The sequence below is a fragment of the Clavelina lepadiformis genome, chromosome 2 (genome assembly GCF_947623445.1).
Source record: "Clavelina lepadiformis chromosome 2, kaClaLepa1.1, whole genome shotgun sequence".
Lineage (NCBI taxonomy): Eukaryota > Metazoa > Chordata > Ascidiacea > Aplousobranchia > Clavelinidae > Clavelina > Clavelina lepadiformis.
The window spans coordinates 4150140-4166040 of NC_135241.1; the positions used below are offsets into that span (position 1 = coordinate 4150140).

The following is a 15901-nucleotide window of genomic DNA, read 5'->3' on the forward strand; positions in this document are numbered from 1 at the left end:
TTGCCAACTTAAATTGGAAAAACAATATTTCCGAACGCAAACAAATCAATCGAGTAGATTGTTATTACAATTGTCGATTATTTTGCCAAATGGTTGAGCGCTGGCCTGGCAATAATGCAGCTCGTGTTCCTTGTTCATACCCAGTGGCGCTACCATTGTAACACCGTTAGACAAGACATTAACAACATTTTCTCCTATTCAATGGATTTGGTAGACAGTCTTAAATTCGGGCAATACTACATAAAAAAATGTGTGACAATTGGAACTTGCACAAGGGCTTGCTCGGGTTCGAGCGATGAGGACTTAGCCTCGCCGGATTTAAGTCGTGCGAAGTATTTCCACAGTCCAAGAATAAAGGCTATTATCATGCCATACCAGCATACCGATTGCAATAACAATGTTTCCCTAGATTGCACTAGAAATTTCCAAGGTTTTCTAGAAAAACTGGATATTTATGTGCACCCAAACTTCTAATTCTGCTGACCTCGAGCTTGAATATGCTTAACTCGAACTCGTAATACCTTTTAAACCTGAGCTCAAATAAAAATCGATCGAGTTCGAAAAAAAAGCTAAAAAATGAATTCGCAGCTATCCACTACCTCAAAGGCGCCGTATATGCTTGTAAAAAGGCCTAATTTCTTTGTTTATTTTATTATAAAGTAAAATTACTAAAAATGCGCCATTTCCTAGGATAATTCCCGCACCATAAAACAACACCGGCCATGCGCTGGACTCTGATTGGTCTAACAAATTTTTTTAGACATTACCTATAGTACTATAGTCCAACCAAATCATGGATATCGCAAAATTTCAGCATATACACTTCGGTAAGCAAAAAGTTTTTCTTTTAAAGTTCGTTTATATCAATTGGGGTTTTTAATACTCCTCTGTACCTTGCATGAAAACGATACCAGACATTTTTTTAAAATAGTCGAACAATTGTGTTTTCAAGCTTTGTTGAAAACTTACAGACTTGCCATGCTAAGTAAATTTGTTTTGACTAACCAACTGTATTTGACAGTCAAAAAGAAGTAACGAAACGTGTATTTGACATTCAAAAAGAAAGCCAAAAAGGGAAAGTTGTGGCAAGTAATTCTAGGCTGACAAAACAAATTAGTAAAAAGTAGCAAATTTTAGAGCAGTCTTTTTCGGCACTTAGTAGATCCACAATAGCAATGAATAACTCGGTCCGGAATAGACCCAACCACATAATTGTAATCCCAAGTTAGTTCCATCCCAGAACGAATCGTACTATAATAAAAAAAGTAATCACAGCCATTGTTGAAGATATGAGGAATCAGCAGCAGCAGCAGCAGCAGCAGCAGCACAAAAGGTTTCAGTGCATTATACACAAAGAAACAGAACCAATTCTAATAAATTATATTTACAATATACATGCATGTACAATTGTATACAAGTGACTGATTTGTAGTGCTTATAAGTTGTACTTATCTCAAACAAATTACAATTTATTACAATAAAAATAATAGCAATAAGACTTGCCTGCTTGCAAAAAAAGCTACCCACGGAAATCTCAAGTCGTGAGTATCAATGAAGACATTCTGCACCATAAGGTTTGGAGTACAGGAATGATTCAAATAGCGACCCAGATTTCCTGTCTTCTTTGCATTGATGATGAACGTTCCTTGAGGTCCGAAATATTTTCTCGTTCCAATTGTTTCTTCGTCGCTGTCAAGGTCAACACCAACCTTGTTTCCACCAGTCGACTTCCGAGCTACAGGTCGTGTTATGATTTCTCCGTCGGAGTCCGTGTCAGTTGTATCATCATCTTGTAGCTGCTGGAACAAACCTTGAAATGCATTCGATACATAATCTGTTAATTCAAAAGTATAGAAACAAGGAACTATTTATCTAAAACTGTTAGATTTATCTAAAACTAAGCAGATAAAATGCAATGCCAAATTGCAACGACAAAACTTGGGAAATTTAGCTTAAATCTGCGGAGACATTATTACGTGCCTGTATAATTATAAATGGATAAAAAAGGTTTATATATTTTTTAATTTAGCTAAATTCATAGTATGTTGATGAGTACACAGAATCATAAAACATTCACAACAGTTACTGCTTGAAACAACTAGCAATAAATTTTTAACTGTTTTTGTTTTCCGAAACCAGTTTCTTCATCACCATCTTTCCTCTTCGTTTGTGGATGTTTTCTGGTAGATTGGGAGGTGAGACCTCAGCTGAATATCCAAGTTTCCTTTGTTGGCCTAGAAAAGTGTAGATTTAAACTTTGATGAAACTTACTGAAACAGAAACTATTCATCGTGACGCCCGCAACAATATGAGAGGAAGAAAATTTTTAACAAGGTTATTACTTTGATCAACTTGAACCAGACAGTGGATAACGAAATGCTATATAGTCACAACTAAATGTTTACATCATTATTACAGTAGATTGACAGTGTTACTTTCAAATTATAAAATCGATTAATTATTGTTTTGTAGTAAGATAAAGGTGGGCCATACATAATTCTGCATGTCAGGGGCAAGAGAAGCTACGGTTCTCACCGTCCTGAGATAAACAGAATTAAAGAGAGTAAGTAGAATGACCAAGGTTCTTTTCCGTCGAACACTTTTTGCCTTTAGCATTATGCCTAATGATGTTATTTCAACCAGAGAGATTGTGAGAAAGCTATTTCGATATGTCAACGGCATGAGGTTCGAACCTGGATCTAACAATTGCCAGGCGAGCAACTTAACTATTTGGCCATGGCCTCTCTTGTGGTGTAGTAGGCCTACATGTATATGACCATGCAGGCAACACATTACTTACCTCCTAACAAAGCATCAAGCTTTTTCTCAGCAATCTGTAAGTGAAATAAAAAATTAATTTTGTTAAAACAATTCTTCTTTTTTCATGTATACACATTACACACACCCAATATAATTCATGACAAATCTGTGGACTGCTTCACAAAATTTGGCTTTATGTCCAGTTGTTGTGGAAACAGTTATAATATTATTGCCTTTAAGCTTTCTGTAGTAAAAGAGAATCATTTACACCTACCTCAGAATCATCATCATCAGTATCTGTGCTATACCTTGCTTGTTCGGCATTGCTGTAATTACATTATATGTTTTAAAACAAGCACAGTGCGTTAAATTCAATGCATTTAATCAACCAAGTTAGCACAAGGGTAAGACTTGGAAATTTCTTTAGACAGTTGGCATTGGCCCCTAGCTAGCTGCAATAATCGATAACTAAGTGCAGGCCAATTTAGGTTTTATTCTTAATAGTCTGGACTCTGGATTAAATAAATTTGTAGTAAAAACAAATTATGTTTGTCAAGCTGAACTTCAAAGTTTCTTTCGGAAATAAAATTCTCAAACATTAATATGATAAGTAATCAGAGCGGCGCCATTTCATAGGTTGATGGATTAAAAAACTGAAACAAATTTTTTCTTAAATGTACAATTGTACACTATAAGTTTTCATGTAATGGCTGACAACTTTTTATTTTGGTGTCTTTGAGCTTTTGTCGCTTAGCAGTACTAACAAAATATATTTTCTCAGCCCTGCAACTGTGACAAAGTTTTGAATACTTTAACTGAGAGGAAAATAAAGCTTTACTATTTTAAGACTCGCAAAGCAACCTTATGTAAAATGATGGCCCGTTCCTTTGAGAAAAACTTGGATTTACAATGACTAGTAAGCACAAGCATTTTGTTCATGACTCACTCTGAGCTACAACCATCGTCACTGAAGTCACTTTGCATATCGACTCCACTTGAGTTTGCCGAGTCATACTCCTCCTTCTGACTCTCAGCAACTTCTATGTGGTCAAGTTCAGCAAGGTATTCATCACCGTTCTGCAAGCCTTCCTCGTTTGCATTTACTTCTGTCTGTATCATGCCTGCCAGCAAAAATATAAATGTCATACTTGGCTTAGTTATGAAGTAAGTTATGCCAAATGATGTGCTGTGCAATTAGGAATTGATAGGTCTGCTTCAAATGTGTTCTAAATGTTTAGAAAAAAGACATGGAATGCCATTTAGCTGATGCTTTACCCGTGTAAATGCACACAAACGTCCCACGAGCGATATCATCCAAACAGCGAATGCCCCAGCCTTTCTTCTGTGTCTTAAACATCTGAAGTCTGCATTGCAAACCTTTCTGAACTACCCTGTTCTTGCATTGCTGGTTGCATTTACATCGATCATTGCATTCATAGATTCTACATGTAAAGCACTTACAATAATATTTACAACCGAGTAGAATATATCTGTTTTCCCAAGACAAATACATACCCGGTAGGTAAAAAGCTGAATAGTCGCTTATGTTGATAACCAGCCTGCTTTTTTGTCTTTCCTCCACGACAGCAAGAAGTTGCCTGAACAGTCAGCTGCTGACATGGACACTTTGAGCGATCACGACAGTTATCTGGGCAGTCGCAGCAGACCATAAAGTTTGGTGACCTGTTGATTTTGACGCCAGTTCCAGGTTTTCTCATCTTGGTGTAGGGCATTCGAGGTGGCTCTTCTGAACCAATTTCATTCACACAGCTTACAGGCATGTCCTCCTTCCCCCCTGCAGTTATAACTTGTTTTTAAAGTATTAAAACAATTGAAAAGCAACAAACTTATTCATCTGTGCTATCCCTGTTATCCTACCCTTCTTACACACTTGGCATCAATTTTATTACATTAGCTATAAAATCTATATATAAAAGCTATATACTGTATGACTGTACCTGAGTAGTCAGGGTTGAAGTATTTTGCATCCCTCGGTGGCTTCGTGATGACGCAACCAGCCTTTGCAGGATTGCCTATCACCGTTCGAACTGTGTGGTCAAAACAAAAGTGATCATAGTCGAGCTCGTTGATATTACACTCGAAAAGGTATCGTTCCACATCATTCATGTTACGACAAGAACGACCACATGGAGCTCGATAGTAAACGTGATGAAATATTCGCTGCAATGAGCCAATTTTAAGACGACAAACGTCTCTAGTCCAGCCTCGGAGAAGAGGCTTTATAAGTGGGTTGGCCCTATAATAAAATGGTTTCAGTTAGAAGACTTTAAAACTTGATCTGAGTTGGCGTGGCATGTTAGAACCACACGTGACTTTACTCAAATAAGTTATTACACAAACAGCATTAACATTACAGTACATGGTACCCAGCAAGGCTTTTAGTCTTCCACGTAAAAGCAGTAACACAATGAGGTGAACAGGTATGGAGTGTGTACGGGGGAGAAATTTTGCTGATATTCTGAGGTAGTAAATCTTCATCAATGCCGTCATCAATCTTTAAATACATCATACATGTCACAGAAAACCAAAAACATGAACAGGAAAGTAGGCAGCAAACAGGTAGAAGCAACTCACAATTCCAGACTTGTCAGGGTCCTCTGATAATTTTTGAGAAAGCTTGGATTTCGATGACATTCTGTGGCATTAAATACAACAGAAATGTGAATGCTGCTACACAGCAACAGAAAAGAAACAATTAGGCTACTTGCCTGGTTGTACTTGGCATGTCTATTTCGCTTTCAACAGATTTGCTCCTTCGCTCGAATCGGCTGAATATCCGACTAGCCATATCAAAGCCTCCATTCATTTCTGTAAACGAATCCGGAATCTTAGTTGGGGCAGTTTGATTTGTGCTAGATTTTTGGTCGGACAGGCGACGAGACCATGGTGCTTCCCACTGACCTTTATAAAAAGGATAATCATATAAAAGTGGACATTATAAGTTTTTGTGCCCAGGACACGATATATACACTGTAGCGTTCAATGTACCAGCACTTACATAAACAAATAGATAAATACCTTCCTTTTTGGATGGTGAAATACCTTCTGGTTCCGCATTTTCTAAACACAATCCATTGCTGAATGATTTTGTGATAACGTACTACTACGTATTTGTTATGCAAAAATAACGAGGCAGAACATATTTTCAACAAGGATATGAATTTGGAAGGCACCTATACTTTGTGCAACATATACTAACCTGTTTGATCACCGGTTAAGTCAACAATCTCTATATGAGCTCGTCTCATCCCAGTATGAGCCCGAGCAATTTGATTTGATTTTTCCGGGTGTATTTTCTAGGGAAAAGTGAAGCATTGAACAACAAATTTAAAATGAAAGACAGGAAATCATAAAGAGTTTGGATGCAATGAAAGACATCTCTATCATAAAAGGCTAACCATGTGTTGTTGACGATACAATGGTTCAAGGCGCATTGATCCACGATAAATCCATTCCCGGCTGTTGTCCGAAAAATACAGGATTTCAACCAAGCTACAGTCCACTTTTAAACAGCGAGCTTTGTGCCACTCTCCATCAAACTCAACCTAAATGTATAAGTTATACGTATTCAATCGAATAATAAAAAGGAAAAGTCAAACTTTGGCACAAAAATCTACGATTATACCTTTAACGTCTGTCCTTCCTTCACGCTTAACATCTGTCGTTCTGGAGTTGAAAGGTATTCTTTTATGTACTGAGCAGTGTCTCTAAAGAAGTATAATGTAAAAATTGAAAACAGCTATTCAAAAACCAACTATACTGGAATGAATACAAGTCTTGAAGCAGCATTTACAACAACATCAATAAAAACATACTGATTAAAAGTAAAATTATTTTAACTTTACAACTTACATAATTCTATATTCATTGAATGTAACCCCAGCTGTACTTTATGTAATCAATCAAAAACACTAATCAACAACTATTGCATGCTACATCACAAGACAAGATATGTACAATAAATACATACCTGTGACTGATTTCATTCCACACATTTATTTGAGGCCCGTAAGTCAAATATACGTTTTTTGGAAAACAGTACATGGCGTAACCATCATCAAAAAAAACTAGAAATCTTCCTCTGTTGACCGCTTTATCTTCGGCTTCAGCTACAATGCCACTGTACAAGCCTGACATCAAAGTGTGAATGTTTAATTATCATAAAATGAGATTTGCTACTTATACTGAAAAAAAAAGTAAAGAATACAAACATAAGGACAAATTAGTTAATAAAAAAAGCAGAAAGTGATTTGACAACAAATTTTGAAAACAGAAAGCTTTCAAATTGAAAGGAATGTATCAATTTTGAAAGTTCCTACAAACCTTCGTCTCGATAGTTTGCAGCAACCCGTGATCCAGCTGGGATCTGACCTGGCCGAAACAATGAGTATGTTTCAAGACAAGCAAGATGGTTGGCTTGAAGAAGGCTTTTATGATTAGTTTCTTCAAATCGAACCTGGTAATCAAAGTTGAATGTTTTACAGGAAGATATATTAGTAATAATTAATTCAAGTATTGCCTGTACCAATATCCAGTCCAGGGTTGGGCAAACTTGTGCAATGCAAGAGCTGTATTTGAGACACCTAGTCTAATATGAGAGGCAATTCCCAAAAAAACTAACGTACAATCGAAGAATAGTCATCAGTAAAATTAAGTATACTGCAGAAAAAGTTTTGATTGTGTGTAGTGTTTAAGCAGTTTTTGTAGAAAATGTATGGCTGATTTGTAAGAGTAATTATGACGAAAGTGGTGGCAATTCTAATGTCACAATATAAGATCACATGCTTGCTGGTCAGTTTAATCAAATATAATAGTGGCCAAGCCTTTTCAATGGAAAAAAAAACTATGCAGGAAGGTGGTTAGTTCAACTGGAGGGTTGGGTTTTTTCAGTAAAAGGAGTCTAATTGGTGACAATGTATTTTCTACTGAAGCAATCGAAAAAAGGAAGCTAGTGCAAATAGTTAAGACTGAACTTAATGAGCTATAAAATAGCATTTACCTTTACCGATATACACCATATTAGCTGTTTCAGGTGAAGCTGGGCATGATTGCCGTAACACATCTTCTTTCTCTTACACATTTAATAAGCTTTACCACTACCTACTTCTTGTCGCTCACACAAAAATATTTAAACTTAATGCAAACACCAACATCGTGCACATTGTTTTCTAATTGTGATATCGTCTTTACTACCATGATGTCAAACTTCGTGCCAAATTTGCATTTTTGTGACACATTTTTGGCAATAACTGCTTATCCACTAGATATTACGGTATTAAGAAATTCTTTCCCAGGCATAATTACCGAAAACTATTTTTTGATGTAAGGTCAACTTCTTTATGGAATTGCCCATTGCTTAACTGACCTTGATTTCAAATGCAGCTAAAACTGAGTCAGACATGAACATTAAACATACCACACAACAACGACCTCAAATATAATCTTTAAGGCATGCATGTAAGTTTTATTCAAATTTCTAAAAAAACAGCCTAAACATTTCACCTTATATTTTTGTTTTTCCCTGTGCCTCTGTTTGTCTATAATGGCAGCTTTTTTCCATTCATTCTTACAGAAAGCAAGAACTGGTTTACCAGCTTGCAAGACATCAGAATCTATTTTACCATTTCTCACATACTTGAACATATCCTCAAGGTTTTGCTGTCCTTCGAACAAATAAAGCAATTTAACCACGTTAGAACCATGTATCTGGTTGAGGAGAGAGTTTTTCCAATCATAAAATACCTGCTTCAGGAATATTTGTCTCCTTTTGCATTAAAACTTCCTCACGAGAAACAACCTCCGCTGTTTCCTAAAATAAGTCATCAAGATTAATATGCAACTAAATATTTCAATTTTATCTGTTGACTGTCAATTATTATTAAACACAAGAACATGTTTTGCACTTTGTTTGTTGTTCCATCTTCTGCTTCATTTACTAGCAAAGTATTTAGCTCATCCGTAAATTGATAAGATTGCTGTTCTAGTTTGGTTACATCTTTGTCAAGCTCTTCAAACAACTTGTGCATTACTGGAAGCTAAAACAGTATTTTGCAAGCTATAAGACAATTTTACATCAATAATCATATGGATAACAATCACCACGTGACGTTGATGATAGCTAGTGGCACTTAAAAGCAACAAATTGAACAGAAACTAATACAAAAACAGGTGGTTATGAGTAACGACATAAATGTATCCAACCTTATTGACAACATTGTCATCAACACTTTTTGAAAGTTTGTCATAACTTGAGGCATTTGATTCCTCGCTAAATGCAAGCTTCTTCAGCTCATCAGTAAAGACAGAATGGACCTATAAGAAAAATTTAACACTTGATCAAACTTTAGGAAGGTTACACATCGTTATGAACAGTTATATTTTGGCTTACCATGTCTTCAAGTTTTGATCCAAGCATTTCTTTTAAGTCCATTTTCTCCATCTTTTACACCAAAATGAAAAACATTAAAAACTCAAATGATGAATTGTATGCCATGGGTGAAAAACCAAACTGCAAGTCTGCAGTGTGCAAAGCTGAGACATTTTTAACAGTTATTTTGCAGATGGTAACTACGTAATGTGTGAATGACCATTCTTCTAATATCATCACATAGATATGTTTTGGCTGTTGTCTAAAATTTGTGCGTGTAGTTTGTGAAATTTGTTATTTGCACATTGTTTGTTAGCAACTTTTTCAATTCAAGATGGCAAAAAATAAATGAATATGAAATATATAAAAGATTTTGTTCACGATTCAGAATATGGCTGCAAACAAGGATAAAATGGAGACATAACCAGCACATCTGCACATACAGCAGTCTTTCTAGTCTCAATTCAAAAGCACAGAAATGTATCTTTCACTAAGTCATGGGCACATAAAATGATTATTAACACAGTAACAAGCATACATGCTAAGTACAGGTCTCTTTTACTTTTGCACTCCCATATCAGGATCAAGTATTAAAGAATTATTAGTGTAATGACTTTTCTATTACCTCATAACTTCTTCCAATTCAGGATATCAGGTCAGAGAACAAAAGTATAAGAGACCCCTACACACAATATATACCTTCTAGAGGTTAATCATCTAATTCCAAATCAAACTGTTTGTACAATGAACGTGTGGTAGTTTGCAACTGAACAGCAAGTCGACCAATCAACATTTGAGCAACGTCTTTTACTTCATTATATTCGTGAAGCTTTTCAATATAAAGTTGAAGATCTGTTTCTTTCAAACCTTCAGCATGAAGTTCTGCTATTTCCTTCTCCTTCAAATATTTATAATTATACTGTAACAGTAACTTACAGTAACTTGTAAATCAAAAATTAGCAACCATCTAGTCTTTATCAATAATGATCAAACTGTAAGAAGTAGCATAGATAAAAATAACTTGATAGAGAAGTTTTGAACCTACTTGATCTTTTATAATTTGCTTGAATTCTTCTATATTTTCGTTAGCTTCAGCAACTACAGCTTCTGTTTTAGGAACTTTGCCTTTCAGAGGTGAAATAAATGAATTTGCCAATGCAGATCTTCGTTTTCTGGCAAAGGATCTTGGTCCAGCTAAAGGAGAAGTAATAACTTTTTCTGTTGGTGTTGCACTTCCAGCTGGCTGAGATGTGGTTGGTGTCGGTGATCGACAAGGAGATTTAAATGCAGCTCGTACTTTGCTTGATGACAACGAGGACAGCCTACGATTCCTGACGAGTGGAGTTAAAGGCAATTTTTCAGTGGACATTACACTCAGACAAACTCAGCCTCAAAGATTTTTACACATTCAGACCACGTGAATACTAATATTTTCAAAATTTGCGATTAAGAAATATCAGTCTATCAAAAACGTACGACTGGATTAGCGATATTTTATTGGTCACACCAAAGATCATAAACAAAAAGTTTGTTACGAGTTTAAGTATCCCTTATTCTTTTCTGTGGATAAGCCGCTTTCCCCATCAAACATTTGGCCCCCATTATTCACTATCACAACAATTCACAACACTGTCCCAATCTCAAAACAAAACCGCGAAAAACATGTTGCACGCCCGCCACTAGCTGGTAGTAACAAGCGATTTGGAACACATTTTCTTGGATGTTTTTGTGGTAAAGTAAAAATTGGGAAATCTGTGCACTGTTGTAACAGATTTTCATCACTTGTATGTGGGAAACATTAATCTGACACATGCGCTTATAATTTTAAGCTTCCAGTTCCAATTCGCAAGAAAAGAGCGATAAATGCAATGTGATAACAACTTCATATATTCGGAGTGTCCACAAATGGGAGATTTGTTTTACATATAGAGTTAGAATTTGACCAGTGGCAATTCCTACAGCTATGATGAGCTGCGCAGGGGTACTGATCGATGACATGAGTATCGGACCGGCTGCTTGTATAAAGCAACCGGGTACAATTGCGCTTCTGAGCCAACGGATTAGTTTTTGTGAACAAACCTTCCAATTTATCAATGATGATAGAAAATTTGATTCACAAATACAAAGCAAGACCGAAACCTTTAGTTGGTAACGCATGGAGTTTTATGATGACATAATAGAATGGCGTTTCGTTGCGATAACACTTTGGCCACGTAGGCAATGTATAAAGAGGAGCACTTACGAATAATTAATGATAAAAATTATTAATTCAACGCGTAGTAGTAACAAGTTTTCGAAATCGGCACTTCTTGAAACCCATTGAATATGTGAACAGCTGGATATGGCAATTTTTGATTGGTCGTGGTTGTACACGCGGTACCGGTGTCTATTATGACGCAGAAAATCAATAAATCCACGCTGATAACAAACTACATGTTATAGAGCGACGCGTCTTAGTTTTCAGTCATATTTGCTATGGAAATTTGGGACGCAGAGTAAAGATGGACACGTCGAACTGTAATGTTTCCAAATTCCTTTGCTTTACTCTTGTTGCCATTGTTAAAATATTGAGCTGGTTGAACGTTTAGAAAGGAAAATTTAGCTAAGCCTACCATGTTTTAGCGTTATGACGTTGGTAATATGTAGGCAATAGGCGAGCTTATGATAATATGAAAACTTTTAGTGGTTTTTACTATTAGTGCCGAATCGATATCATGCACCGCCGTTACAACCATACTTGTATATTGGTGATTTTCAGTGGAAACAAGTGAATTGCTGGGCAGCATATTTAAAATCGTAGGCCTATACAACAATACATAAATAAGTTACGGAATAACGTTAGTTATTTAGTTAGTTACTTAAAGTTTACGCTGTGTAAGGTGAAAACAAACATACATTGGTGCTAACAATATACAACTGCAAGGGTAAATTCTTTAAAACTAATGTGAGCTATTTCTTTGTTTAGAAAACAATACTTTAGGTGTATTTTTGTATATATAATTTATATAGTTTTTATACAATGGGCATTTCAAATTGTATACTAGTTTTATCCCTTCTACTCCTTGGAATTATTAACTCAATATCTTGTGAGAAGACCCCGTGTGAAGGTTGCAAAGATTTAGCTTTGGGAATACTAAAGGTTTGTTTGCTGATGCTTTTTTGATCACCATATACACAATTTCAGCTATTGCAGAATTATTTATTATCATAATGTTCATAACTAGTACCGTAGTTTTCAAAAGTAATTAACAACATTTTTGATTAAAAATATTCGTTTCAGGGCTTAGATCAATCAAAAAACAAAAATTTTGGAGGTGGTGATACTGCGTGGGAGGAAAAAAGAGATTTAAAATTCAGGACAAGTGAAACGAGATTGGTTGAAATCCTTGAAACTGCATGTACAAAGGATAATTACCAATGCAACAAAATCTTGGAGGAAAGAGAAGATGATATTGAGAAGTGGTATAAAGATTTGTAAGTGAAAATAATAATCAATCACTTTTGTTCATTTTTTTGGAATAAATTTTTTATTTATTGTAATGTATTAATTTTTTCACACCAATTGCTGGCTTATTTGATACTGATTCAAAATTTGTCCTTTTTCTCAGACAAGACAAAGAAGCTCTTCAAGATTATCTCTGTGTAAAAACTGCCAAAGGTAAATCAGTAGTTTTTCTTTATGCTGTTGTTTGGTTAACATTTTCTGACAAGAGTCTCATTACTCAGATAAACGTGTTATGCTATGTATGTTTGTAATTATTTGAATTATTTTTCAGTTTGCTGTCCAGAAAACACATTTGGTGAAGATTGTGAAGGTTTGTCTTTTTGATGACATTACACCAGCCATATGATGATGTTATAAATTACATGCAGTACCATGTTCTTTATCATTGTCATTTACAACATTTTAGTTGACAATATAGTTACTTACATACAATTTTTACTTAAAAGTTATGATTTTTTTTCATATTTAGAATGTCCTAAGGGGGATTCAGACAGTATATGCTTTGGTAGAGGAAAATGCGAGGTATGGCCAATATTCAATAATGATGTTTAACCATTTCTCTTTTTAGTTTTGGCGGCGTTTTTTCCAGGATATGAACACTTAATGTTAAGTGGGCACTTCTAATCGATTGGTTGTCGTGGCCATTTTATACAGGGTGCTGGCGACAAGCAGGGATCTGGAAAATGTATCTGTGAAGCTGGCTACGCAGGAGATTTGTGCAATGAATGTGATGAACGTTATTTCAAGAGCTTTTCCAATGATACCTACGTAATGTGCACTTGTAAGTACTTCCATTTCACTGTATCCTTTTAGAACTATGCCGATACCCATTATGTTGAAAAGCATTTATTGTAGTATGAATTAATTTTAGCTTTATTTGTGTGTAATTTATGTGACACACAGAGTAACATATTTGCCAAGAAATACCCATTCAATGAATTTTGGCTGAAGTATAATGTTCAAATTTACAGTGTGTCATGAAACGTGTCAAACATGCACTGGTGGAAACGCAACCGAATGTGAAACATGCAGGACTGGCTATCGGGAAGAACATGACACCGATGATGAAAAAGCTTTTAAATGTGTTGACATGAACGAATGTGTCGAACAGCGTGACTTATGTCCAGTTGGGCAATACTGTACCAACACAGTAGGTTCATATAAATGTGAAGGTAAGCAAACGGTGTGGTGAAAGTACAGTAAGAAAATTAAACTTGTTAATGATTCTGAAGTAAGAAACGCTGAAAGTATTATTTTGTAAGTTATTTTAATAATAGTTTTAATTTTATAACGCAATTACATCTAATAAGCATTTGTGACAATAATATCTTTTACCTGTGCATGTTTCAGTATCCATGTATATTCAAATGATAAAATCCAAGCCACAGACTATAATAAGCATTATCGTATCACCTGTGTCTGCAAGTGTTGTATTGATTTTGATGTTGTATGTCCACCACACATTTGTCAGTGGTTGGTGTTGTTGCATATTAATTCCCCAGTGCATGCATGTTTCAACAGAATGGACTTGTCATCCAATGTGTGCACGCTGTTATGGGCCAACTAATACAAATTGCTTCAGTTGCAAGCAGGGTGCCATCATGAGGCACCCATTTGTCTGTCAAGGTTCGAATGTAATCCCTTGCGTAGCCTCATAATCAAGTGTATTATGATTACAGACTGTAGCGAAAGTTGCACTTCTTGTTTTGGTCCGTCCAGACGCCACTGTTACAACTGCACCTCGGGATCAATTATGAGAATACCATACATGTGCCAAGGTTATTCCACATCACAATCACATCCACTTCACCCATCTTATCAAACATTTAGTCCCAAACCGACATTTTCAACATCATGACTAGCTACTTCGCGACCACATAAAATATTTCATTTATATAAAAACTGTTTCAACCATAGTGTTTTGTCAATTCTAGACCCACTGTAGTTACAGAGCAAAATACATTACTTCTAAAAACATACTGTTTAAAGTTGTAGTTTTTCAAGCCGTAGCTTTCTGATGTGGAATATTTACATAATATCTCCATTTTGATAGTTCATTTCACTAACATCAATTCTGAATTTCATCTAAACACGTTATTCAACTAATGATAGACTTGTCAATGCTAAATTTTTATGCCAGACAGAACTTGTAATTGGGTCTGGCTAATCACAAACACTTGTCCATTGTAGAAAAACTATTTTTACACAAATCTAAGGCAAAAATGCATGTTTAAAGATATTGACGAATGTGCAAGTGGAGCAATTTGCTTGGGAATGTATGAAGTTTGTGTCAACACTCCCGGTCACTACAAATGTGAGTGTGCACGATTTTTCAGGCGTGACCCAGTGAGCGGTCAGTGCCAGCCTGACCCGGCCATTTATTCACGCTATGTTCCAGAACGTCCCGGTAAGAAGACAGAGAAAAAGTCTGAAGACGGTGAGCATTGCTATGGGGACGAATGTCATGATCGAAAGGATCATGGTGCTTCTAGACATTCGGTAGCGGGTAGTTCTGACGACGGTGACAGCCTGAGTGATAACGAGATAAAGAAATTAATCTTTGCTGTAGTCATTTGCTTGTTGGGAACAGCTGCTGCAAAAGGAAGTATGTTCTGGACCTTGATGTTCTTTCTGAGCTTCTTCTCAGCCGGACTTTGGTGGGCTTCCGACAAAACGGACAAAATCTATCAGTCCTTCTCACATCCCCACTTTAAGCAACATCAGGAACTGTAGTTGTCAGCTTCTCAACAACGATAGCATGTTGGGGAATAATATGTAGCAACTACTAACCCAGCAAGTTAAAACAATTTTGTAACTCGCTTTATTTCCAAAAACAGTAAAAAAGGAAGAACCCAAAACGGAAGAGAAAAAGGAGGAAGACGAAAAGCTGGAAGAAAAAAAGGAAGAAGAAAAGAAGGATGAAGTGAATAAGGAGGAAGAGGAGAAAAAAGAAGAATTATAAACTGAAGCCTCTTGTAGTTCAATTAGTTAAATTTAATGTGCAATGCCTGACATGATTGATCAATTGCACCTTCTGTTAGAGTGGTGATGTGGTACTTGGTAGACAAATGAAGCGTTGTGTTGCAATACAGTATTTCTATGAAAGATCATTGTTTTATGCTCAGCTTTCTATATATGACTGATGTTACGATATTTTGAAAACTAATCATATCTGCCACAACTGGTTTTGATTAGCAATAAAAAACTCAATAAACAGATGCAAATAATTATAATTAGTTTGTAGCACT

The 15901-nt window shown here is 35.9% G+C and overlaps 2 protein-coding genes across 6 annotated transcripts; one reads left to right on the top strand and one right to left on the bottom strand.

Annotated features, from left to right (window-relative positions):
• Nucleotides 1–1026: 1026 nt before the first annotated feature.
• On the bottom strand, nt 1027–9987 carry LOC143446529 (histone-lysine N-methyltransferase SETDB1-B-like). 2 transcript variants are annotated; one of them, XM_076946194.1, is made up of 24 exons: nt 9848–9987; nt 9170–9220; nt 8983–9093; nt 8685–8816; nt 8524–8590; nt 8284–8444; nt 7105–7237; nt 6752–6911; nt 6407–6488; nt 6180–6326; nt 5981–6077; nt 5800–5841; nt 5490–5682; nt 5356–5416; nt 5148–5275; nt 4719–5017; nt 4276–4555; nt 4036–4202; nt 3707–3881; nt 3035–3086; nt 2801–2834; nt 2118–2234; nt 1504–1810; nt 1027–1251 (listed from the first exon to the last, which is right to left on the bottom strand). In XM_076946194.1, exons 2-24 carry the CDS (start codon nt 9218–9220, stop codon nt 1134–1136), a joined length of 3114 nt encoding a protein of 1037 aa, XP_076802309.1. In that variant the 5' UTR covers nt 9848–9987; the 3' UTR covers nt 1027–1133. The 2 variants fall into 2 exon arrangements, with proteins under 2 accessions (XP_076802309.1, XP_076802310.1); XM_076946195.1 differs by lacking the exons at nt 8983–9093; nt 9170–9220; nt 9848–9987 and having other exon boundaries at nt 8284–8439; nt 8685–8756.
• A 2130-nt stretch (nt 9988–12117) lies between these two features.
• Nucleotides 12118–15758, top strand: LOC143447250 (cysteine-rich with EGF-like domain protein 2-A). 4 transcript variants are annotated; one of them, XM_076947260.1, is made up of 10 exons: nt 12118–12287; nt 12429–12622; nt 12757–12806; nt 12925–12963; nt 13123–13175; nt 13308–13434; nt 13625–13825; nt 14175–14279; nt 14890–15090; nt 15491–15758. In XM_076947260.1, the coding sequence occupies exons 1-10, from the start codon at nt 12168–12170 to the stop codon at nt 15613–15615; spliced, it is 1215 nt and encodes a 404-aa protein (XP_076803375.1). In that variant the 5' UTR covers nt 12118–12167; the 3' UTR covers nt 15616–15758. The 4 variants fall into 4 exon arrangements, with proteins under 4 accessions (XP_076803375.1, XP_076803373.1, XP_076803374.1 ...); XM_076947258.1 differs by having other exon boundaries at nt 14890–15758; XM_076947259.1 differs by lacking the exon at nt 14175–14279 and adding an exon at nt 14333–14431 and having other exon boundaries at nt 14890–15758.
• The last annotated feature ends 143 nt before the right edge of the window (nt 15759–15901 follow it).

Excerpts from the sequence above, each read along its gene's own strand:
- LOC143447250 (XM_076947258.1), top strand. The coding sequence starts at position 12,168 with ATGGGCATTTCAAATTGTATACTAGTTTTATCCCTTCTACTCCTTGGA. Across the intron at positions 13,435-13,624 it reads TACCTACGTAATGTGCACTT|TGTGTCATGAAACGTGTCAA; the intron begins GTAAGTACTTCC and ends TCAAATTTACAG. Across the intron at positions 13,826-14,174 it reads AGGTTCATATAAATGTGAAG|AATGGACTTGTCATCCAATG; the intron begins GTAAGCAAACGG and ends ATGTTTCAACAG.
- LOC143446529 (XM_076946194.1), bottom strand. The coding sequence starts at position 9,220 with ATGGAGAAAATGGACTTAAAAGAAATGCTTGGATCAAAACTTGAAGAC. Across the intron at positions 3,087-3,706 it reads GACGATGGTTGTAGCTCAGA|CAATGCCGAACAAGCAAGGT; the intron begins GTGAGTCATGAA and ends ATGTAATTACAG. Across the intron at positions 2,235-2,800 it reads GCTTGATGCTTTGTTAGGAG|GCCAACAAAGGAAACTTGGA; the intron begins GTAAGTAATGTG and ends ACACTTTTCTAG.